This window comes from Telopea speciosissima, unplaced genomic scaffold (genome assembly GCF_018873765.1).
Source record: "Telopea speciosissima isolate NSW1024214 ecotype Mountain lineage unplaced genomic scaffold, Tspe_v1 Tspe_v1.0012, whole genome shotgun sequence".
Classification (NCBI taxonomy): domain Eukaryota; kingdom Viridiplantae; phylum Streptophyta; class Magnoliopsida; order Proteales; family Proteaceae; genus Telopea; species Telopea speciosissima.
This window is the reverse complement of record NW_025317348.1, coordinates 348,874-373,029: the sequence shown is the minus strand read 5'-3', so window position 1 is coordinate 373,029 and position 24,156 is coordinate 348,874. Positions and strand designations below refer to the sequence as shown.

Genomic DNA, 24,156 nt, shown 5'->3' with positions numbered 1-24,156 from the left:
GACTTGGCCTATAAAGTGGTAGGGGGGGCTTAGAACTTATGCAGAGAGTCCTGCCGAATGCGGAGCCCTTCTATTCGTTGTAAGCTTTCAGATCTCAAACCACAAATCCAGCCGCTATGTCGAATCTCGCCTTCAAATGTGGAGGCAGGAGCGAGAATCAGTCCGGTAGTGAGAATGACAACTGGAGGAGGTTTGTTTCCGGCATGCTGAAGGTCCAGGGTTTCAGAGATCTGTGCATCAAGTTGGAGATTCTGGACGCAATCAAGAACTCTATGCTGGACTTGTCAGTTTGGCAGGCCTCAATAGATGCCATGGTAGGCTTCTGGTGCGAGGAGACGAACACTTTTGTTCTGGACTTCGGGGAAACAACGGTCACAATAGAAGATGCTCATGTTTTGGGCAACTTTCGAATTTCTGGGCGGCCCATCCACAGAAACTTGACCCCGGCAGAAATTTGGAAGGAGAGGCGGAGTGTGGAAGTAGAAAAGATCTCCAAAAAAGGGGTTGACAGGAAAATTTCTACCCACGCTTGGCTAAACACTTCACTCAGAGCTGCAACAACCGTGAACTCATCAAGGTAGGGTTTCTTTGTTACTGGCTGCAAAGGACTGTTCTCCCCGCGGGTCCTAAGCAGCGGGTTCCTGCTTCAGTATGGGGTCCGGCGATCAGGATGGCCTTAAGGGAGAATCTTTCTTTGGCAGCTGCCGTGGTTGCAAAGCTCTATCACGGGCTCAATGAGTTGAGTAGGCGGGCGAAGTACTAGTCCCAGGTAGTTAGCAGCGAGGCCCAACATGTCTGGATTCCCACTTGGCTTCTGCAACTGTGGATCTGGGAAAGATTCCCCAAGTTAGGGCCAGAGCCTCCGGTCTTGACTAGGGAAACTAGTCGCCTGAGAATGAAACTATATAGATATAGCGGGCAACAGAAGAAGCCCAAGAACATCACTGAGGTGCTGCAAGATGAAAAGGAATGTGAATTATGGGCATATACAAGGCCCACTCAAAAAAATGTGTTTTTTTTGATAGCTCCGGATTGGGAAAGGGACATGACAGGCCTACTAAGGTAGATACGGTTCGGGAAAGAGATCCGATTAGGGAAAGGTGAGGAATGCTAACTTGATTATAGGGTAGCAGATATGTGATATCCAATACCTAGTCCGATATGTTCTAGTTCCTGTCCTTTCCTCTTTTTGTGTGAGGTCAGCTTGTTTTAGGTCATAAAGAGAATAGGTTTCTATCTCACTTGAAGACAGGGAATTGATATTTCACTTAATGACTGGGAAAGGGACAGGCCGGATGGATGTCTTCCGTGTTTGAGAGAGCAGGAAAGAGAGAGTCAACACCCATCTCCATATACTCATCCTTGGTAATATAAAGTTATAATTGATGTTTTAATCAGTTAAATTTAGTTTGAATTAGTGTGAAAAACCAGACCTTTATCCCTTTGAGATAGTAAGCGAGTGCATGCGAGAGTTTGAAGATCGGACGGAAAAATAGAAAATGAGAATTTTCGGCCCGCTCGAGATGAACCTCAAACCTAGACCAAGGTCTTTTTAGAAGTACGTGACTACTCTCAACCGATGGTAGTTCTGATTAAGCCCACTATTGTTCCACTTAGCCCTAGACGTTACGATATAAAAGAATGATAAAGAATAGCAATTACGTGATGCCTTAATTACGATATCCTACGGTCTTTAACTACGACTCAACTGTCATGTTATTACTCTTAAGATGGATCGTCTTCATATTTTGAACCTTGTTTTCAATAACCAGTTGGATAAGAATAATGAGTCAGAAAATCTTTAAAGTTATGACTAAGAATCGAACATAGCCACGGATATTTAATATGGAGTCAATGGGTGTTAAATATTTTCAGAGTAAGATGTAACCATAAAAACTCTTACTCTCCTGTCTTCTTCGTCCTCCCTCTTTCGTTGTGTTTCGTCTTCCTCTTTAAATATTAAAAAAATATGGAAAAATAAAAAATATAATCTTTTTTATTTTTTTATAAGAAAGAAACTATAAATTCAAAATCTCTAGTGGTGGTGGGACCAACCAAGATGTATTTCGTCCGACCCGACCTCAGACTCTTTCTTCCCGACCTATTTGACTCTCTGGCCGCAGTTATTTAGGTGGTATCCCGAGATTGAAGAGATCGAATTCCTCCCGGGAACACACGAAACAAAGATATGAACTGGGTAAATGGAAATGGAAAAGAGATGTTTCCAATTCATCAAAATCAGAAGCTTTTTCTACATCCATATGATCTACTAAAGTAGATCGGTATTGCCCATATAATGAAAGCAGATCTTGGTCCATGGAGTCCCAAGAAGGTAGGAACTCCAATCTGTCCGATGCTTCTTCGGCCAAATACGATATACAAGTGGGACCTGCACTATGAGCAAGCTGTGCGAAAAACCGCTTCTTTTTTCCGGTTCCGCAACAACTTGGGCGAAATGGGGTTCTACCGGGAAACCATGGATTTTTGAGTTTTCGCCATTGGTTACTGGTCGAGCCACTGGAATGGAATAAGATAAGAATCTCTGGTTTTGAAAAAGCCTCTCCACTTACTCGTAACAGGCTTTCCCTCTGTAGAAGACTTCTTCCGAATGGCATAATTGTCTGCAAATGCGCCTCGATCTTCAAAGAAGACTGACTCCTCCTACTCCTCCTTCTCCTTTAGGATAGGATCGTCGTTGGTCCTTCTTTCACTAATGATCTCACCATTTTCTAGTAGTTCGCGCGAACGCGCGAGGGACTATCCTTTCTATCGCTTGCGCTTGCTTTTCACTCTCAAGACAACGGTCTCTCTCTTCTATAAAGCGAAGCAAAGCGCATGGCGCTGAAGTGAAGAAAGCTCAATAAACTTTATAGAACACGATGCAGGGCATAGCATAAATGAGACCGCTGATCATATCAAAAAATAAAATTATAGGACCTTTCTCGATGCTTTTGGGTGACTCACCAAGCGAAGAAAACGCCTTACAAAAGAATCAAGTCCATGAGCGAAGAAGAAAGTCCTTCCGCCCCAATTATTAGTAAGGCCGCGCCAGAACAAGGCGAGCCAAAGGCTCGCGCCCCTATTTGAGTAAGGCGCGCGAAAGAAAGAAGCAAGGGCCCGACTATATACAACGGCTAGCTGATCGTAGACCACCGCCTTACTAATAATTGGGCGAAAGCGAGCCTTTGGCTCGCCTTGTTCTGGCGCTAACGCGCGCTATGGAGTTGCTTGGTTGTCTAAGGCCGTTGCTTGTTTGCTTGGTCGATCCAACATCAGGTGATGGGAATAAGATGGAAGGTCAAAGTCTTTCTATTTCTTTCACTCCCATTCAATCAAAGAAAAATCATTGAATTTGAATGGAGTATTTTAAACTATCTTCACATTTGATCAAGTACTGCGTAACCTCCAAATAACTGGTATGGCTATCGAGAGTACCTCACTAATCAATCCCTTTCTTTCTGCCGGTGACCCAAGGACCACCACAAGGCCAATTGAAACAGCCCTAGTAGTCCCTTTACCACTGGAAAGTCCTTTACGACTGCATGACTGGACTTTCCAAGTCTTCTTCACCCAGCTGTTGAAGGAGTAGCCAGGCTGGCCAAAGGTCTTCCCTCAATGAAAGGAATTGTAATAAAGATTCGTTTGGGAGACGAGCAGTAGCAGATAGGGATAGTAGCAATACCATACCAGACTAGTTAGATGAGTCCTTACTCCTGCTTGGGTCCCTTGCTCTAATCCTACCAATCACTTTCTGGCGGGACTGGGACGGACTTGCTGCTTTGGTACCATAGGAAGAGTAGCATTAGTCCTTATCCTATTCAGGACTCCGGATTGAATAGATGAACTAAAACCCTTGCTTGTCTTGCTTCCTTGCTTTGAGGCCGTAGGGACATGAGCACATTCTATATTCTCCCGGATGAGTCGAACCGATTCAAAACCGACCTTCCCTGATGTTAGCTAGCTCCCTCTCCCATGAAAGACTTTCTCTCGTCTTTCTTCCTTCAATCCAAGAAGGCCGTCCGTCCCTTATTCCATTCCTTCCTCAAGTCAGGAATGGCGGGTGCGTACTGAGTCATGAATCATCTTTTTGTAATCAACTCAAGTGTGCTTGCCCTTAGCCTTACTATAAGATAAGATATTACTTTTTTTGTTTTGTATTCGCGTTTTATGAGGTAAGTAAGGCTAAATCAGGATGTTATTGATTGAGTGTGTTGACATTAGTGACTAGTGAGATTCACTAGAAGAATCGTGCAAATAGGGCAGGCCCTTATGTATAGAGGGAGGGCAAATCGTTTCCTTCTTTTCTGTCGCTATTCACCGTCTGTTCTTTTTTTTACTGCACTAGATTTGCACCCAATAATTTACTAGTTAGTATTATTACACCAAGAATTGACAAGCCTGAAAAGCCAGAAGCCTGGGCGCATCAAGCACGGGTCTTCTTATTTGAGTGCGTAGATGGCTGACTGGGTGTGTTACAGTCAACAGAAGGTAGCACCCCGTGAAGCTCGTGGTTACTGTCTCACTGAGTAACCAACTCAGCGATATAACCAAAGATCTACACTGACAACGTCGGTAATAGGTCGACCCAAAGGTCCGATCGGGCGTGGGGCCTCCTGCGCTCGTATTATATCATAAACCCTATACATTAAACCATAGCGCTGTAGCTCGCGCATCTGATCCATGCGTTCGGGTGCGAAAGAGACAAGCGGAGGGTGACGTATTACACTGACAGGAATCGTGAAATCGGTGTACACTCTTGTCCACCACAGTGTGTATTCGCAACACTGAGACAGCCAACAAATATAGCTAGTCAGATACTCAGTAAGCGTATCAGCGTCGTCGTCTAAGGACTGGATGAGCTCGGTACGAATGCGTTCTACCGAATCCCACCGAGGACGAAGAGACTCAGCCAACAAATACCGCACCATTCCCATCTGATAGCAAGTTGAGAGGAACCCTTCCTTGAAACCCAACCAGTAGTCAAATGGTAGTGGGAACAAGCCACTAGGTGAGTAGGCAATAAGGACATGTCGATACCTGTGTTTATTAAAAAAAGATTCAGGTGCTCTGGGCCTGAATTATATCTTCGATACCCAGCCCCTCTAAGTCTCAAACGGATTCTTAGAGAAGTGCACCCCAGATTCCTTAACACTGGCATCCAAGCCAACGGAGACCTAAGAACCCTTAACATTTTTATACTAATAGGGGAAAGGTCCCGGCCTAGAATTCTAAATTTCTTTGCGAATTCAAGACCACCGATAGAACAAAGATTTTTATAAAGATAATTTTACCTTCCGTCGGTCGAGGGCGTCCTTATAGCGAGACGCCACCAAAGCGTCTCCTATGACGATGTCATCGCCAAGAAGAGCATAACGCCGAAACACCCGTCCCGGGTAAACCTGGTCAGCACACCACCACACAAGAATGTGGTGGCATAACGCGAAAAGAGGCCCAGATGAAAGAAAGCCTAAAGGCTGCCCTGTGTTAAAACTAATAAACCTTGCAGAGTCAGCATTCCGACCTGGAGCAAGAAAACTATTTACTCCAAGACCGAAGCCCTGGCCTTCGCCAGGTCATCTCTAAAGATAACCTTATATATAATCCGTCATTGCAGCTCAAGCGGAAAGCGATCCGTAGCAGCCGACAGATCAAATGAATATAATTGTCGGACTGAGGACAGCCTTCGCAATGGTCTGGTCTGATCGTACGTTCCATCCATAGGAATGAGACGCAGAACGGACATACACCAATCATGAGCTGGCCGCAATAGAGCTTGCAACAAAGCGTTAGGAATGGCGAATACTCGCTCCTTCCCAGCTCTTTCAAGCTTGAAACTCAATCGCCCAAATGGATACCATTTTGCGAGTGTTTCAAGATCACAATCGTGATAGCCTTTAAGAGAAGTCTTGAACAGATGTTCTCTGCAGCACTAATCAAGGCTAAAACAAAATTATTCCGATTGCGACGGTCTCTATCGACCGGGCATTGGGGAATATCTTTCCCAACACTAAATAAGTGATCGGACATGAACATTGACGCACACGGGACAATGTATGCCTGCAAAGCAGGAAAACATCCTCCATGAAAGCCAAGGGCTTGGTCGCTTCGGACATAATCGTTCGAATGTGCCCAAATGGAAATGGAAAACAATTCCCATACCACCTTGTGAAAAGGAGTACAAGACTTACGGGATCGTGAGACCCCAGGAGACGAACTCTTCACAGGTGATGAGGCTATGAAATTGTCCATCGAAATGGAGTATATAATAATATACTATTAATTCCTTGGATGTACCTTAGCATCAAATCAATGGAAGACTGAGCTATAGCCTAAATTAGGTTATAGTTCAGGTTCATAGGGTATGACACGATGTTCTGAAAAGCAAGTGATGCTTTCTTTTTAACAAGTATCAATTTACAAATTGAGAACATCGAGAGAGAAAACTGTACTAGTTTATCCGCCCCCGCCGACGGATTAATCGCCGGTGAAATGTTGGGATGCATCGAGGAAGGCCTCCCCGTGTCAAAGACACCGGGAAACTAAGCGGCTCATGTCGTTCGAATGCCCCTCCATAAGTCCTCATCAGACTGACGGAGGAAGCATTTAGTTAAAGAGCGACGTTAAGCCAACCCATTTTCTTCTTTGCCCTAAAGCTAAAGAACCACTTGGTAAACAGGTAAACCGCGATGCAGCGTTCCTTAGTTAAACAACCAAAAGCCAGCAGTTGGACTTTATTGATAAGCCCAACTGCTCGGTGAAAGACTTACAAGTCTTTCTGCCACGAGCGCACGCTTAGCCTTTCCATTATACTAAGAAGTTTCAAACTTTTTTTTAAATATATATTCAGTCAAGTCTTGGCTTTTACGCGTTGTTGCATCCGTATCGCCCTATTCTGGGACCCTCATCGGGTCTCCCAGAGGTTGGAGCATTCAATACGTCTATTCCTTCCCCTCCCGAACGTGTGGCAGTTTCTTCAGTCTCATTTTTCCCCCTCCGAATGAGACTTTGTCCTAATGGTTTCGCCAGCCAGCTTAAAAACGGATAGCGCAAACGCCCTATCACGTAAGGCGCTACGGTAAACAACCTGACGCGCTGCGGCCCCCTTCCTTGGGGGCCTCCGCTTGGTGGGTCACTTCGCTCCACTTCCTTGAACTGGCTAAAGCTGCACCAAGCGTCCTTCATTTGAAAACTAAAGGTGCGAAGCGACAGACAGATGCTTTACCTGCTGTTGGTCCAAAGGCTAGTCTGCAAGTCCAAAAGGGCTAGGAACGGATAGGGTGGGGTGTTCTCCTGTCTTGTCTTTTGTCAATCATTTCTGCTTTAGCCTTATTGCGAAGCAAGGAATGGTGCTAGTCTGAAGGCTAACAGCTAAATATAGAGCTTGATGTCATATCTGAAATAGAAGGTCAAAAGAGAGACAATTGTCGTATATGATCGAACTTCCGCGAGTTCGAGTTCGGTCATACAGCATTCCTGCACTTCCCTTTACTCCATAGGGCCCTCTCCAGCAAGCGTATAAAAAGCAAGGAAGGAGAGTGTCACATGCCAACGTTAGACTTGAAAAAGTACGCCACAGCGGATCTTTAAGTGACTAATTGGCTCAGCTCAATAAAGCCTTGTATATATGTAAGGCCGGCTCGTGTTTGTTCAGTCGTTATTGAGGGGGGTCGTGGAAGAAGTGGGTTCGACTCCCATAGCCCCGATGTGGCGAAAAAGACTGAAGAAACGAGATATGCCATGCCTGCATTAAGATTTAAAACTTGTCGTCCACTTCCAGGAAATGTTCGGAACAGAGAACTTACAATAATAAAAGAAATACAACGCCGCATTCTCCGAAGATTGAGGAGCAAGAAGAGATCTATTAAGAGAAAGATTTATCCGAGAGAAAATCTTAACAGTTACATCCAATCACAAATGCTCGTACTTTCACTTTCCCTTCTTACCCAGATTGGTGTGGTTTTTATTCTCAATTTTTTCCTATCCCATCTGGGTCTGCCGCCTATTATTCCACCCATCGCGGTAGCTGAATGTGAAAATTATTCTTCTTCTGAAGAATCAGACCGCCCTTCCTGCTCTACCTCGACCCGAACTCATCGGGCGGAAAGAGACTTTGATTTAAATCATACTCCTTCTCCTGTAGAAGAGGAGGAAAATTTAGATCTCAACTTGCCCCCTGCCGCTGACCCTGCCCAGGACCAAATTCATCGACGTCTGAGGCAGGGGCAGGAGGCAATCGATTTGGCGCTCGCCCTGGGCCAACCCCACAATTTGAATTTAGAGTTAGCACTTGCGCCACCAATGTTGGAAGATCAACCCGCATCACAACAAGTTGGTGGAGAAGTTGTCCTAATGGGGAGGGTGGGAATCCGGAAAATCCGGAAATAGAGCGCATAGCGCGGCGGCTTCAAATATATCATGCCAGAGCGGTATCCTCCGCCGAGGAGCTCAGAGCCTTTAAAACTAGGGCCGCCGCCCACCTTAGTTTCAAAGAGCGAATAGTAGGTCGGATGGGCCAGCTTTTCCCCGAGGAAAAATGGAAAAATATCATTTCAGTTCGAGAAGGAGTACTTATTTCGAGAAGGGGCTCAGAATTCCCTCTCGAAAAGCTCCAAGAGATTCTCCGGGATCCCGAGGTGCACGGCCGTAACGCCTATTGGGCTGCGGAACTCCAGAAAAAAAAAGGGGGGATTTATCGAACTAATAGACCCCTATTGTATTGGAATTAGGCGCCCATCTTTTTACTGTTGTCAACTAATCTCTTCAATGTTCGATTCCACTCTATGTTAGAACATTTCTGTGAATGCTATTCCGATCTAAGTGGTCCTATTCCGTGTCCCGTGCTAGGAAGCATTACTCCTCTTTTCATTCCAAATTCAAGAATACGACCGATACGATTGATTGGTCTGTGCGCCTCTCTTATTACTTTTTTGTATCCCCCTGTTCCTCGGATACAATTCGATCCTTCTACGGCCAAATCTCAATTTGTGGAAAGCCTTCGATGGCTTCCTTATGAAAACATAAATGTGTATATGGGTATAGACGGTCTCTCTTTATTCTTCGTGATATTGACCACATTTCTGATCCCTATTTGCATTTCAGTGGGTTGGTCTGGTATGAGAAGTTATGGGAAAGAGTATATTACAGCATTTCTAATTCGTGAATTTCTAATGATCGCCGTGTTCCGCATGCTGGATCCTCTACTATTCTATGTTCTTCCCGAAAGCGTGCCAATCCCTATGTTGTGCGGAGCTGAGCATCTTCTATTCGCTGGGATAAAGCTTTTCCTCTGCAGGGGCCTTGTGCAGTAAACCCCCTACGGGCGGTCGTCCGTCGTCGTAAAGTAGTCCCCGCGAAGCTTTCGGGAAGAGGGGTAGTCTTGTGCGTAAGCATAGCATTTCTGGTCGAACCCGCCCAACCCAACTAAGAAGAACCGAACCTGACAGACACATCTTTTCATTTTGGGGAGGGTACTCCGAGTAGTGGGTACCTCGTAGGACCTCGACCCGCCTACTCGGGTCTTGTATGGATATGCAGGAAGGGGTGCTCCTAGGTGTGTGTAGGGGGTGTGTTTGTTCGCGAGAATGGATTCCTCGTCAAGTCAGTTTGGGGGGTGTGGACACACTTGCGCGAATTCGGGTAACGGCTACAAGGGAGAAATCGAAAGGAAACTGTACCCGACCAGGGATGGACGTAAACTCGTAAGCTACCGAGGGTAGGGATAATCGTCCAGGTCTTATTGTGAAACAAAAAAGCCGCCCCGCCACAGCAGGCGGGTTGGTTCCTCTGTCGTCGCCGGGGAGCTCTTGGCGAGGAGACCTTAGGATAAGTTGCTAAAACAAACGGGAGGGGAGGATCGACCCGTTCAGTAGAATTCCGAAGAAAGACTGTTGGCAGCAGGTGGAGACATTTCTTTGGCCCCCTTCCAAAGGAAATGCGGGCAGGGTAGAGCTCGGCAGAGGGTTCGAGAATAGGGTAGGGTCCTGCCCTTAAGATTCAGATAAGAAAAGGGTTCAAAACCTTTATGCATGCACCTCCGTACAAGTGCTGCGTACAAGTTCCGGCCAGGATGATTGGGAAAGATCAAACCAATTTGAACCGCTCACATCACAGTAGTAGTAGCGTAAAGGCCGTAAGTCGGGGGGCGGCCATAACATAAGGCTATTACTTTCACATCTCTCTCTCTCTCTCTAGATATAGATATCTAGAGAGAGAGAGAGATCCGCTGCGTGAGCAACCCGACTGTGCGTTACATGTGCTCTACAGGCCGCACTCAATCTTTCTTCCCAACGAGCCCATTTTTCTTGATTTGGAAGACGGGCGTTGCGTTCGGTTCGAAAGGCATGGTTTTCTACGGTCGGGCCCCCCTCCCACTAGTCCGGCTAGCTAGTGAGCGGTTCTTTCGGGCGGGAAGCAGGCCGGGCCCTACGGGCGGGCATCTCCCGCAACGCAAGCAACATTGTTCGCCACCACCCGAGAAGCAAAAGATTCGAGAGTCCAGGCAGAAAATACATGCATAAATAGTGGTCTAATGACAAGGGCCGACGACGGAAGCTCGGGACGGAGCCGTATGATGCGGAAGTGTCACGTACGGTTCCCTGAGAAGGGAGTGGCTACCTACTGGAGCTTCGACCAACCACCACCGGCCAATTCCGCTTTGGGGCCACCCCTTACTCTACCATTATTATAGGGGTATGGGGTTCGAGACAAAGAAAGATCAAGGCAGCATATCAGTTTTTCCTATATACTTCACTGGGATCTGTTTTTATGCTATTAGCTATTCCGTTGATTCTTCTCCAAACAGGAACCACCGATTTACAAATCTCATTAACCACAGAATTTAGTGAGCGGCGCCAAATCTTTCTATGGATTGCTTCTTTCGCCTCTTTCGCCGTCAAAGTGCCTATGGTACCAGTTCATATTTGGTCACCCGAAGCTCATGTAGAGGCACCTACGGCAGGATCCGTCATCTTGGCAGGAATTCCTTCAAAATTGGGAACCCACGGGTTTTTAAGATTTTCAATACCCATGTTTCCCGAAGCGACACTTCGTTCCACTCCTTTCATTTATACTCCAAGTGCGATTGCTATAATATATACTCCCTCGACCACTTCAAGACAGATCGATCTTAAGAAGATCATTGCCCACTCCCCAGTAGCCCATATGAATCTGGTGACTATTGGTATGTCTAGTCGGGCGGCGGCCGTTAGGTCACCTATTTTTAGTTATGGACACACAAGGCCAAAACATGTGTGCCGGGCGTGCGACCCATCAACCTACTAGCAATGGGGGAGAAAACATAGCATGTCGCAACAAAAGCTTGATTCGAGGCGTCAGCAAAACACTGCCGTCTGTTCCAAAAACAAAAGCCCCTTAGCGCCCCGGGACGGGAGTGGGGGACGGCCCTACGCGCAGGCAGCAGCAGCACCGGCTCTACGAAGTCAGAATCGAATCTTTCTGTTGGCTTTCCCTCATTCGTGAATAAGAATTCAAGGGCGTGAAGCTGCAAACGGAGTTTGCTGGAGCAAGGTAGGGCGCCGCAAGCAAACGTAGGCAACAAGCGAGAAAACTACAGTGCGCTAGCGCGCCCCAGCAAGAGAAGCTGATCTACGACCACCCTATATAAAAGGGCTTTAGCGCTTCAACCTAAACAAGCAACGGCCCTACTACAACACAAAGGGGCCTTTTGGCCCGCCAATCTATAGTGAAGCGCCTGAGCGCGCAACTTAGTTGCGCGCGCCTGACTCTCTGCGGGGCGAAAGGACTTGCTTGTTAGGTTAGGGGTTTTCTTCGCAGCTTCGCCTGCTTCTTATTATGGCGGCTATGTTGGCGTGGCGGAAATGAACGAAAAGCGATATGAACGTGCTATTTTCAAATCGATTGATAGATAGCCTGATCTGTTCTGATAGATCGAAAGAGTAGGAATGGATAGAGAGGGAATCTATCAATAATAAGGGGAAATCTCCTATTTCTATCTATTGATGAGACAACTATCTATTCTGGATCCATCAGAAAGAAATCGATATGTATCTGATGGAGTCTACATCGTACGTAGAGCGTCCAAGCGCTTTTTGGGCCAGCTCAGTTCTCTTATCCATCGGTCCAATGCACTGGGCTCATCTCATGGAGGGAAAAGCCAAAATGTAGTTGTGTTGTTGTTGTTCGCCACCTCGACGCATTCCCTTCTCTCCCCGGCATCGTCCCACACAGAAAGAAAGAGCGCGGAGCCCCGGCCCGACCTGTAGGTCCGCTAACGTAAAGCGAGGAGTTGAGCCTGAACTGGCGAACCGAAGTCACTTTCGGAACCATACTTCCTACAGCTAACACGTGTCCAGTCCAGCGGGAACGCACAGCGCAAACGAACGTGAGCTGCTATACCGAATTCCCCGCTGGCCATCGGGGACCGAGTGGTAAGGCCATGATCTGCAGGGGAACGGATCACTCATTCTTCCATTGGGGACAGGTGCACGAACGACAACTCCAAACGTCACACATCCGCCGCCTACCTACCGTTTAGGTGGCACCAGCGAGATCCAGCTAAGGTAAGGGTGGTCTACGATCAGCGGCTGCTCCACTCCGCTGCGGTCTCATGAACTGAACTTCGTTGCCTCCCCGCGCGCGAAGCGAATGGGCGCTGTGCCGTGGGTCAGTTTCGGGGCGGGGGGCGGAGAGAGACCAGAAGAACGATTCATTTGGATCGACGAGCCATTTCGTGAATCAATGGAATGTCTGTCTATCCATGAACATCTATTGACGATGTATATCTAGGGGATCTCTCTATACATATAAAAGTCATTTATGGCATGATATGATCGCCTAGCCGTAGCCGCATATCAGCTGCGCTCAATATGCGGGATTTCTGTTGGATCAGATCTTTCGCTTTGACGGAAGCTTTTGGACCTAGCGAAAAGGACTCTAAGCCTTCGCGCAAGCAAGCGTGAGAGAAGCAAGCAAAGTAGAAGCTTTGCCAGAAGCAAGACGAGGAAGCGGAGCTGTCGTAGAAGCGGTAGCTTCCCCCGACCGACTACAATACAACAGTCGCGACCTACTTTGATTAAAAAAAAAAAAAGAAAGGCCTTTCTTTTTTGCCCTATCTATAAGGGTACGCTCTGCTCGCCCTACTTTGATTCAAAAGAAAGGCGAACGGTTTGGTTTGGCAACAAGCAAACGGCTTTCTATCATAGTTGCAAGGGGGGCTGTTCGCCTTAACTACTTAAGTACCAAAGGCTGCTTTCGGTTGGTTTCATAAGGGGGCTGTTCACTACAAGCTATCAGCGCTGTCTTAGATTGAACGGCAATAAGATAAGTCGACGTTCAATCTCTAAGGCGGGTTTCCGCTGAGAACGGAATAGTGTTCGTGTCCAAAGGTGAACAAAGCCCTAGCTTCTAGAGTTCGCTGCTTTTCCCAGGCCGGAGAAGGGCTTATACTGCTCGCCTTTGTTTGATATGTTCATTCAGTACCAATACAAACTTTTTCTACACAAAAGTGGAAGGGCCACTATAGAAGCTAGAAGTAGCCTATACTATAGTAGAGTAGTCGGCCTAACCAAAGCGTCACGACATAATCCAATTACCCTTTTTTTTTAATCTTAAGTAGGGGGCTTAGCCCGCCCGCCTACCAATCAAAGAGGCTGAGAGTAAGCGTAAGCTCACCCGTAAGCTCGAAGAGCTTTCTCCGCCAGAGAGAGTGGAGAAGGGGAGAAGCGACTCGTCGTGGAAGCGGTAGCTCCCGGGACGGCCTAAAAGATCGACTTGGCGCAGGAGGGTGGTCGTAGATCAGCTGGAAGGAGGCAAGCAAATGAAGGGAGGCATTACGGGCCGACTACAAGAAGCAAAGCCCCAACTAGCTTGAATGGGACTCGACAAGTCGCTTATAGAAGGCCGACGACTACTTTAGTTCAGTAAGGGGGGAGGGAAGCGAAGCAACGCGAGCTTTAGTTGGCCGACCACTACATAAGCCGCCGCGGTAATCGGTTTGGAAAGCTTCGAGCTTCCCTTCATTCGCTTCGCGGGAGCCGCACAGCACATAGCTGGAAGTCAGAGGGCCCGTACTACCTGCCTAACCCTTCGCTCCGAGGGACCGTAGATCGGAAAGCGCCTTCTAAACCACTCGGCAGAAGGGAAGGGGCCTATGTATTTGCATGACCCCTGCAGATTTGACCCTACCTACACCCGGAGCCAATCCCCTAGCGGTCCTGCCACCACGCCGCAGAACGGGAGCTCGTGTGGAACCTTTTCTTTCTGGCGTAACAGCGGTGGAACGTAACATAATATTACGGCCGCGTAACATAGGGGCCTACGGTACGGGGAACTCGGCCAAAATATGACACCCGAAGGGCCCGGCACGCACAATCCTATCCTATCCGAGTCCGAGTTTACCCCTTGCACTTCGGACAGCCGTCCGTAGCATCATAAGGAGCACCTCCCTTTCGAGGTACCAAAATGGTACGGTACATAGGAGGTTTCTCAACGTGGTGTATAGCACGAAAAACCTTTCGATACAAGATAGGGCCGTTCACATGAAAGAAGAGAAGAAAGGATTGATTCTCTTCTTTCTCTTTCTCGAGGGGGGAAAGAGAAAGAGGGTCTTATGGAGGGAGGGGGGAACATTCGGGCGCATTTATCAAAATCCTCCACTGCATCCAGGATCACAAGTGGAACGCGTTGCAGGGGTGGGGAGGCAGCGAGCTCCGCTTGAAAAGCGAAGCGAGCCTATCAGAGAAAGCCGTTGCGCGCGTGACGCGCGCATCCGTTTTTCAGCTGGCTTCAAAGTGCTAGTTGTAGCGCGCTAGCGCGCGTACTCTTCTGTGGCGCTGTTAAGCCCATGAGCCTTGTCTTCCCTCCAACGACTAGCTTCCGTTTCTTGTTCCGGTCCGAGAACGAGGACGCTGCCCTGCCACTCGACTGAAAGGAGAGGACTTCCGCCTGTGGTGTGGTCCAACCCATGGGAATTTCATTACCTCATCTCCCCCCCATTGCTCAGTGCTCCCTGCTGCTTCGCTGGGCTTTACCCGTCCCCGGCGTGGACGCGGGCTTCTATAAGAGAATGAGAAGCTCTCAACACAAGAAAACGCGAACCGCGCGGAGCCCACCCGAGTTCGTTTTCTGCCGCCACTGGCCGGCCGCTGGGGAAACACAGCCCGGCCCCCTCTCGGGAAACGGGGGTGGGGGTCCAACAAGCACTTGCTGCAGAGGGGGCCCACAAGCACCCGGCCCGCCCCTTCTTCTTCAGTAAAGCCGACCTCTTTTTCGCCAGTGCTGACGCAGTGCGCACGTAGATAAGGAAAGCAAAATCCCAGTGGGGGGGGGGGGGGGGGAATGGGGCCGGTGCCTTTCTTTTACGGCCTAAACTCCTATTTGTCAGCCGTGGGGAACTACTGCTCGGTCGGGGGGAGGGCTTGGGCCTACCTATCCCGATAGGACCCCATAAAGGAACGGGAGCTATTGAGAGGTTCCATATTGCCGAGCCGAAGGGCAGCACTTCTGTACGTGATCGTAGTATGTCACGTCGTCTCGTCCCCGCTGCATCGAAGAGTACCTAAAAACTATGTTCCGGTTCACTGATAAGGAAGATAGAGTTGGGGTGGGGGTCTACGATGTGATACTAAAGTATGACCCGGGGAGATACATGCTAACTATGGGTAGGAAGCAGGAACCATTATGTCAAAAATGTCGGGGGGTTACAGATCTCCAGAACTACCATCGATCCGACAGAGCGGAACGACCAGAAAAAGAAGTGAAGTTAGAAAGCCGTATGATAGGTGGTAACTATCTTGTACGGTTCGGGGGGTAATCGGCGTACTCCGATCAGTGGGGGGAATCTTTGGCTCTATCGAACATACAGGGAATTGGAGGTAGCATTCCACCGATGTCAAGTCATGGACCGGTTCCTCCAGCCCTTTTTCTATGTGTTGGTGTTCTATATGACCGACATAAGACTCGACTTGCTAGATATTACGGAGGTTCAGTGAGCACCATGCCGAATCTCTCTACCATTTCCTTCTCTTCCACTTTGGCCAATATGAGTTCACCAGGTACTAGCAGCTTTATCGGGGAATTTCCCATCTCAGTAGGAGCTTTCCAAAGAAATAGCTTAGTAGCCACATTAGCAGCGCTTGGGATGATTTTAGGCGCGGCGTATTCCCTTTGGCTATATAATCGTGCGGTTTCTGGAAATTTAAAACCCGATTTCCTCCATAAATTCTCCGATCCAAATGGCAGAGAAGTTTCAATATTTATACCTTTTCTTGTTGGAGGGGCGACCGTCCGTTGAACTACCAAAGAGAAAAGGGTAAACCAATGTGATCATGACATTGTAGGTGCTTGCGATGGGACGGATGCGACTTCCCTCATAAGTAATGGGTGGCATAGCCCGTTGCAGAAGTCCCCCCTTTTTTTGATCCATTTCTTTAGTCTTTAGGGAGCAAAGAAAACGCCTAACCAGGCCCTACTACAACACAAGCAACGGCCCTACTACAACACAAGCAACGGATGAGCCCAATTATGAGTCAGGCGCGCGCCAGAACCAAGCTGAAAAACTACAGCGCGCGCGTTAGCGCAACGGTGCTCTACGATCCGCTTTACTCCGCCCAAGTGCTTGCTGGATTCGCGCCCTAGCTGATCTACGACCACCGTTGCGCGTTAGTGATCGTAGACCAACCTTTTCTTGCTGCTGATCGTAGAGCACCGTTGTGCGTTAGCATGCTTTGACGCCGGAGCGCGCTTATAGGTTGCGCGCGCCTGACTCATAATTGGGCTCATGGAGTTGATTCTTTATATAAAGGTAAGGCGTTTTCTTCGCTCCGTAGTTTGCATCGTTTGCTTGAGCGCCCCCGGCTTTTTGGCTGAGCCGAGCAAGCAACGGTGGTCGTAGATCAGCTTTACTCCGCCCAAGTGCGCTAACGCGCGCGCTGTAGTTTTTCAGCTGGGTGGGACCGAGAGAAAGAAAGGACGGGGGGCGACCATGCATGGCACTTCTCGACCGTGTCTCCGAGGGACAGTTGAACGAGCGACTCATGAATGCTGCCGGGTCGGACGAGCCAATAACTCGAACGCGTTCGGTCTGTTTTTTGAGCAAGAATCACAGCGTTACCTTACCTTCACCATGATACGGACTCCAAGTTCTTATGGCAGAGCACGAGGAGATTTATCATCAATATGATGATGGGAATGGAAACCAGAAGCACGACCGGGGTCTTCGTGGTCCGATATAATACTTACATCAGTAACAGTAACGTAAGCATGAGACTTTTTGGTAGTACCGGTGAACCAGATGGCCGCGGCGATGGAATCTGGGACGGAGGACTCGTAGTATCTCTCTAGATCTGGCAAAAGCGAAAGACCCCCTAACGTAATTCGAATGGGGGCTGACCGCTGAGCCCACTCTGGCCTCGCAGGGCGGGCCCCTGTGGTTGCGAGCTGGAGCTGCCATAGCTTATGGCTAGAGCAATGGGAGGGGGCCCCAGCAGAGAGAACAGTAAGGATAACGAGCGCTCCGCCCGCCAAGCGGGCGGCAGGAGCAGCGGGCAAGTGCTTGGTAGGCCAACAGCCCAGTGAACCGGGCGGGGCACTCGACGAAAGGGGGGCACACTGAGCAAGTACGAGAAATTGGCCCCGCTCCGCTTTCAACAAAGCAAGGACCACTACGGGAGGTCAAACCAAGGACCTATGGAAGTCGGGGCTCGTCCCCGGTCAATATTGGATCAAACAATAGGGGGCCGTAGCACTGACCTCTTTTTTTATTGATTCAATACAATAGGGGAAAAGATCGTACTGTTCCCTACCGAGACAACAAACACTCTCAACGGATCCTCCGCGCGCTGGGCATACCTCTTCCGTGCGTCTTTCTCGTGGCGGGAACAGAACAACAGGGAAAGACCCGGCCGACCTGCCCAGGGCTCGAGGGCGAGCCATACGAGAGTGAGTCGAAAGGCTTCCGTTCCCGTTCTTGGTTTGGGGGCTTTCGGGCCCCTCTCGATCTTATTCGTATAAGGGAAGGGGGAAGGAGTCTAAATCAATGGACATTAATGAACCATCATTGATGGACGTTGCACATGACACGATCAATTCGACTCAAGGTCCGGCGCTAATAGAAGTTGCTTACTCTCCTAGTAGCGAAGGAAAAGGGCAGGGCTTTTTTCGTAGTAATAGTGGGCGGGTCTCATGAGATCTATGCCGGCCGTCGGAATCAAACGAAGGTCGAAGGACCATTCGATTCATTAAGGGGCATAGATGACGGCCTATTTGTTCGGTCAATCACCAAAGGCGGGGGGGAACCACTATGGTCCTACCGGACCCCTCGATTCTTTTGCATAGTCCGGGGGCCGGCCGCAGCAGAGCAGCGGGGCATAGCGGCGCCCTCGCCTGGCGCCATTCCCGGACCTAGCAGCAGACGGCGGGCCGGGCCTGAATTCAGACCGGACCAGACTCTTCTTTGTTTGAGCTGCTCCCACGCACGCAGACCGGAAGATCTCAGTTGTCCTGGACTGGACAAGTACGTAGATATCTTCGTGGGACCGGGGAGGGAGTCTCAATCGATCTTTTCTAGGATTCCTTATCACGCCACGCACGGAGATCTTTCCATTGATAGATAAGAGGGCTCCCCCCTTGAACAGACTCAACAAGACCGCTAAACGCCCCTGCCTCTACGGAAGAGGTGTACTTTGTACCGCCCGGAGGTCATATAGATCGGAACCCGGAGCGATAAGAACGAAAGCCCTACCCACAGCTACAACTACTGGCGCTTCAAAAGGCTTAGATTCTAAGGGCGCTACTGAAAGACTATGGGTGTAAGCCCCGAAAGCCTTTGGTACTTCGGTAGGGCGAGCAGCCCTTAAACCAAAAAAAGGCGACTTCCCCTATTTCTGCATTTCATTCTCTATTTTTCCCGCCTCAAACAAAATGAGAATAAAGGGGAGGCCTATGGATTCGAAGTCACTACGAAAGGGTCGGTCAATAGCATAGCTCTTTCTTTCCCGGGTCTCCTTTCGAAGGCCTTTCTTCGAAAGCCTAATCCGGTAGGGCCGGACGGCTTTGTTTGCCCCAGCTTGGCGAATCGCATCCCCGCGCAACGACATTGTTTGTGCTGTGCGCCCCTTACCGTTCTCGCTCAGTGTTTGCAACGGCTGGGAAGCCAGTCGTAGAAGCGAAGCCTATCGCCACGCCGACCATCAAATACGAGATTGGGCCCCTTCTCAAAGATTGGATGGAATGGCCCAGCCCAATAATGGAAGGTTATAGTACGCGATGCGTTCCATTTGTACGAATCGCGAACATACCACGCACGACCGGACGTAGAGCCACTAAGAGCTGGCAGACCGGGCCGACCGCAGGGAGAGAGTAGATCACTAACGCGCAACGGTGGTCGTAGATCAGGTTGCTTGTTTGGTCTACGATCAGCCTAGTGCACCAACCACGTGGTACGACGGGCACTCAAAGACCTGGCGAATGATGGCCCACCCCACCCAAGAGCGCTTATGTCATATGGGAACTCATGGCTGGAAACAATCCTTATGGTTTTGATATCCGGTAGGAATAATAAGAATCCAAGTCCAGGTTGGTTGGTGAGCCTAGTGATAGGAGACTACCTAGCTTGGTTCGGAGAGCACTTGTTGGGTTAAAGATTTGTTTGTTGCTAAATGTTACGGCCTAAATGCTGAACTATTGACCCTACTTGTTCGGATGGGTGTTCACCCCAAAGTGTTCCCGGACCGCATGCATACATCCGTAAGTAACTTAGTGCAACATGGCAAATTTCATTGAGAGGAATCAGCAAAGAAAAGAAAAACGGGTCAACATCAACATGTGTATTTGAGAGATTGTCCTCGGGCTGAGGAGTGTCCACATAAGTTCGTTGAGGTGTCTACACAGGCCTGCGGTCCTCTTTTATATTCTGTCGAGAGTTCGGATTGCTCCACCTAAGTAGAACGAAAAGGAGGAAGGTCCGGACCTCCGTTAAGGCGCTAAACATGTGGTCGTAGATCACAAAGAAAAGGCCTTACCAAGCGAAGAAAACTACAGGGTGGTCTACCTACGATCAGCTAGCTCATCCGTTGCTTGGTTGCATGGGCGCTAACGCCCTATATAACGGGGCTAAGGCTTTTCTTGCTGGGGCTCATCCGTTGCTTGTTCGCTATGGAGTTGCTTGGTTCTTTCGGTACATGAACAAATGCTTTGCAACCAAACACTCTCAAGTGTTCGTATGAGACATCTTTCCCGGTCCACACTCTTTCTGGATAATCTCCCTTCAAAGGAACTGAAGGAGATAAATTGATAAAATAACATGCGGTGCGCATAGCCTCACCCCAAAAGGATCTAGGCAATTTAGCAAGTGAGAGCATACATCTAATTCTGTCCACAATAGTGCGATTCATCCTTTCTGCTACACCATTGTGCTGAGGTGTATTGGGAACAGTCTTCTCATGTCTGATGCAATAACTATCAATTTTTTTTTTAAACTGCTTCGAAGTATATTCCCCACCAACGCTTACTCTATAGGGGCGAATACACTTTAAAGGTTTTCCTCTTTCCCTTTCAACTTTAGCATGAAAATGTTGAAAAATCTCAAAGACATCGTCTTTGGGCATATGCCCACACTTTTTGATGCAGGAGCATCGGTTGTTAGGGATATTTTAGTTTGAATAGGGGTATATTTGTCTTTTATTGAATGAAGGGCCTAGATCTCGTAGCAAAACATGCAACGAGTCAAGACGCATCAAGAACCACTTAGATCTGAACTAAGCAATGATGTTGAATCAGAAGGAGGATCTTATGCGGAATCAGAGAACTTGCGATGGGATGAGCGCATTATTCGAGCCTTAGATGCGCGTAACGAAGGAGGCATTAGGGTTGATGTTCCTGAGTTTCATGGGAGACTCAACCCCGAAGAATTTCTGGACTGGCTTAATAGCTTAGAAAAGCTTTTTGACTGGAAAGACATGCCAGATCAGAAAAGGGTAAAGTTTGCTGCTACTCGTCTAAAGGGACATGCCGCGATCTGGTGGGACCAGATTCAAGCAGATAGGCGGTTGAAAGGTAAGGAACCTATTGGAACGTGGGAGAAAATGAAGTCCAGATTACGTGGAAAATTCGTTCCGCCGCCCAGACGTTCTTCCAGAAACTCCAAAACTTACGCCAACGGGAAAGAAGCGTACAAGAATATACTGAGGAGTTTCATCAATTATCCATTCGAAACGCCTTAAATGAGCCCCTTATTAGAGTAAAGGTGCTCAAAAGGTGGCTCGGTATGTGAACGGATTGCGACCCCCAATCCAAGATGAGTTATCGTTACACCGGATGCCGGATGTTGATTATGCTTACCAACTAGCATTAAAGGCTGAAGACAAGCTACGTCGCCATAACACCAGAAGGACTATTTCAGAAAAGGGACAAACGTCGACAGGCATTGATAAATCGAGAGATCTCTAATCGCACTACCAATCAGTTGCAACAAACTACAGGTAGTCAAGATCGTGGAAAAGGAGCTAAAGGAAATCCTACTGGTTGTTTTAGTTGTGGAAACCAAGGGCATCGAGCTTACGAATGTCCTAAACGTCGACCAGAAGCTCAAGTCCACCTAGCTGAAGCAGGTGAAGAAGGGAATGGTGTGGAAGAAGAAGATCCCAAAACCGTGGAAAGTGAAGATATTGAAGAAGAGATAGAAGCAGATGAAGGCTCCGGAGGAGATTGTTAGAAGGACGTTGATTACTCCTCGCTTGTCCAATGAAGATAATAGGTTGAGAACACCCGCCAGTTTTGTCCTGATCTTAGAGATGATAGGTTTACAAAATTCTTTCTTAAGTCTTCCAGAGAATAATGGAAGACCGAGGTAGCGAATAGGCAAGGATCCCTGAGTCATATCCAGCAAGGAGCAGATTTCCTGACAGTTCGAGGTAGAAGCTGAAAAGAAGACTTGACTTTTTGAAAAGTGTGGTTGTGCGGAGCCCAGCAACCTTACTAATAAAGGGGCTCGTTAGAGCCGGAGTTTGCTTGCAGCTAACCTAAAATGCTGCTTCCATCTTATCTTTTTTATCTTCGAGCCTCTCTTTGTATACTATACGCAACGCAAAGCTGGATACCCGAAGAAAGTGTTTGGGTTCCTGTTCATGCACTGGAGCCCTTACCAAGTATTCGAATCCCCTACTCAGTAGCTAAGTGGTAGCCCCCTATCTAAGTTAAGGGGGTCGAGCGGTTATCATATTGAGTGTTCCGTATGGGCTCGTATATATACTTTGGTGGTGCTCCGCTTCGCTTAAGCGCTAATGTTCTCTCCGCTTTAACAAGCTCGTAGTACCCCGCAGCCTAATACATACGTTAGTAATCGACTCGACCAGGTTAGGTCTTTACCTTCGCTGGTTAGGCTAATCGTATAAAAGCAAGGATGGATAGACACGGTATTCTCTTATACTGAAGTAAACATGGTATACTGTACTACTTGACGGTGGTACTCGTATACTGCTCTCACATCAAATAGGTTTTTCGTATAAAAAGAGTTCAAGAAGGTAGCTCCGCAGTGCACCATGGTACTGAAGGTTCGCTTGTGTTACACACTCGCTGGCGGTAAGGCTGTTATGCTTGTTCTCTTGATTTGCTATATACCCCATTCACGTATCTCACTACGCTCTTACCTTGGGGCACGTGGAATCGAATCCAGGTCAGCCGAATGATAGTGATCCGGAGCCTGAGATGTTATGTAACGAGCAACGCATTGGGTTGCCCTTGCCCCGCAGCGGTCCGTTGTCCGTTACGGAGTCTTTGAAGTCGCGGGCTACCATATCGAGAAGGAAAGGGTAATTCCGCGACATGTACTAAAAAGTCTACTGGAGAACGAAAACTCCTAAACAAAAAAATAGCGATTGTTTCTATCTATATTACGACTTTGAATGATTCGCAACAAGAACTTCTACCGAAACGTTCGAAGTCAGCGGATGTAAATGGGAGACCTCTCATATAAAATAAAACCGTCCAACTCTAGCCCGAAATGAAATTGATGAAGATTCATTATCAAAAGAAAACAAAAAACTTTATTTGTTTAAAAGGACGTGAGCCAGTGGCCATTGGACATGGTAGCAATCCGCTAACGGAGCGGACCCCCCCAACCCCCCGGTCAAACGGGAGCGAGCCCTTCCTCGGAAAGCGAACATTTCATTTTCATTGTGGAAGTTTTTTATTCGAAGATTTCATCAATGAATTGGCAAGGAAGCAAAAGTAATAAGAGTGAAAGGAATCCCGAAAGGAGAAAGTCAGATACCAAGGGCAAGGAACGCCCACAGGAAGGCCCTTCTAACGTGGGTCAACCCCACCTCGGCAGGTAACAAATCTATTGATCGATTAGTGGTTGTGTTTAAAAACCTTTACGCCTAAAAGCAGTCGTGGTTGGGCCACGCAAATCAACTAAACAGCGTGGCATGCATATAGCAAGACGGATAACAACGGAACAAGGACATTGCATTCAGTAGTATTCTTATGAATCTATCCAATAGACAAGTGGGCGGAAACCACTTTAGGATAAGCTATCCGAAATGGTTTCTTAAATACGGGCACCTTCCAATTTCCAATTTGATCCAAAAAGCTGTCTTGGAAGAAAGGCTTTTTTTAGCTGAGGCGCTATGAGAAGCATGTCTTTTTCAAGAACTCGTATGGCCGCAGCCTGAATCTGTGTAGAGGTATAACTCCTGATTTCCAGGCTCGTAAATGTGAGAGTGATCCTCACGACCGTTTCCTTGATTGCCCGAGTGAGGCGCTGTCAAGCCCTGACTTTCAGCATTTAATATACTTCTCTTGTATTGTCAAATCAAAGTCAGAGATGCTAAAGATCTAGATAACCTGATGTTGACAAAACTAGGTGAAGAATACCCCTACTTTCTAAAGAGATAGAAAAATTCCCTTTTTATGGCTGTCTTGAGCATGCGAAGAAAGCACTCATGGAAAACATATGCGAATTCTCTCTTTGGTCTCTTCTAAGCTCAACTTAGCCATTCGATATTACATTTATGCGGGGGTCAACCGATTCGATTCGAATTTTTTGAGCCTTCAAATGTCCTACCCGAGCTTACCGCTTGGGCTTCAGTGATATGGGAGAAACAAAGAATGATCGGAGAGAAAGAACATTCCAATTCGATTCCTAGAGGCTTATTTAAATACTAAAAATTCTGTGAGAAC

The 24,156-nt window shown here is 47.9% G+C and overlaps 1 protein-coding gene across 1 annotated transcript; it reads left to right on the top strand.

Annotated features, from left to right (window-relative positions):
- Positions 1–8,780: 8,780 nt before the first annotated feature.
- Positions 8,781–19,764, top strand: LOC122647047 (NADH-ubiquinone oxidoreductase chain 4). Its single transcript, XM_043840564.1, has 4 exons — positions 8,781–9,241; positions 10,677–11,191; positions 15,831–16,253; positions 19,670–19,764. The coding sequence occupies exons 1-4, from the start codon at positions 8,781–8,783 to the stop codon at positions 19,756–19,758; spliced, it is 1,488 nt and encodes a 495-aa protein (XP_043696499.1). The 3' UTR covers positions 19,759–19,764.
- Positions 19,765–24,156: the final 4,392 nt, after the last annotated feature.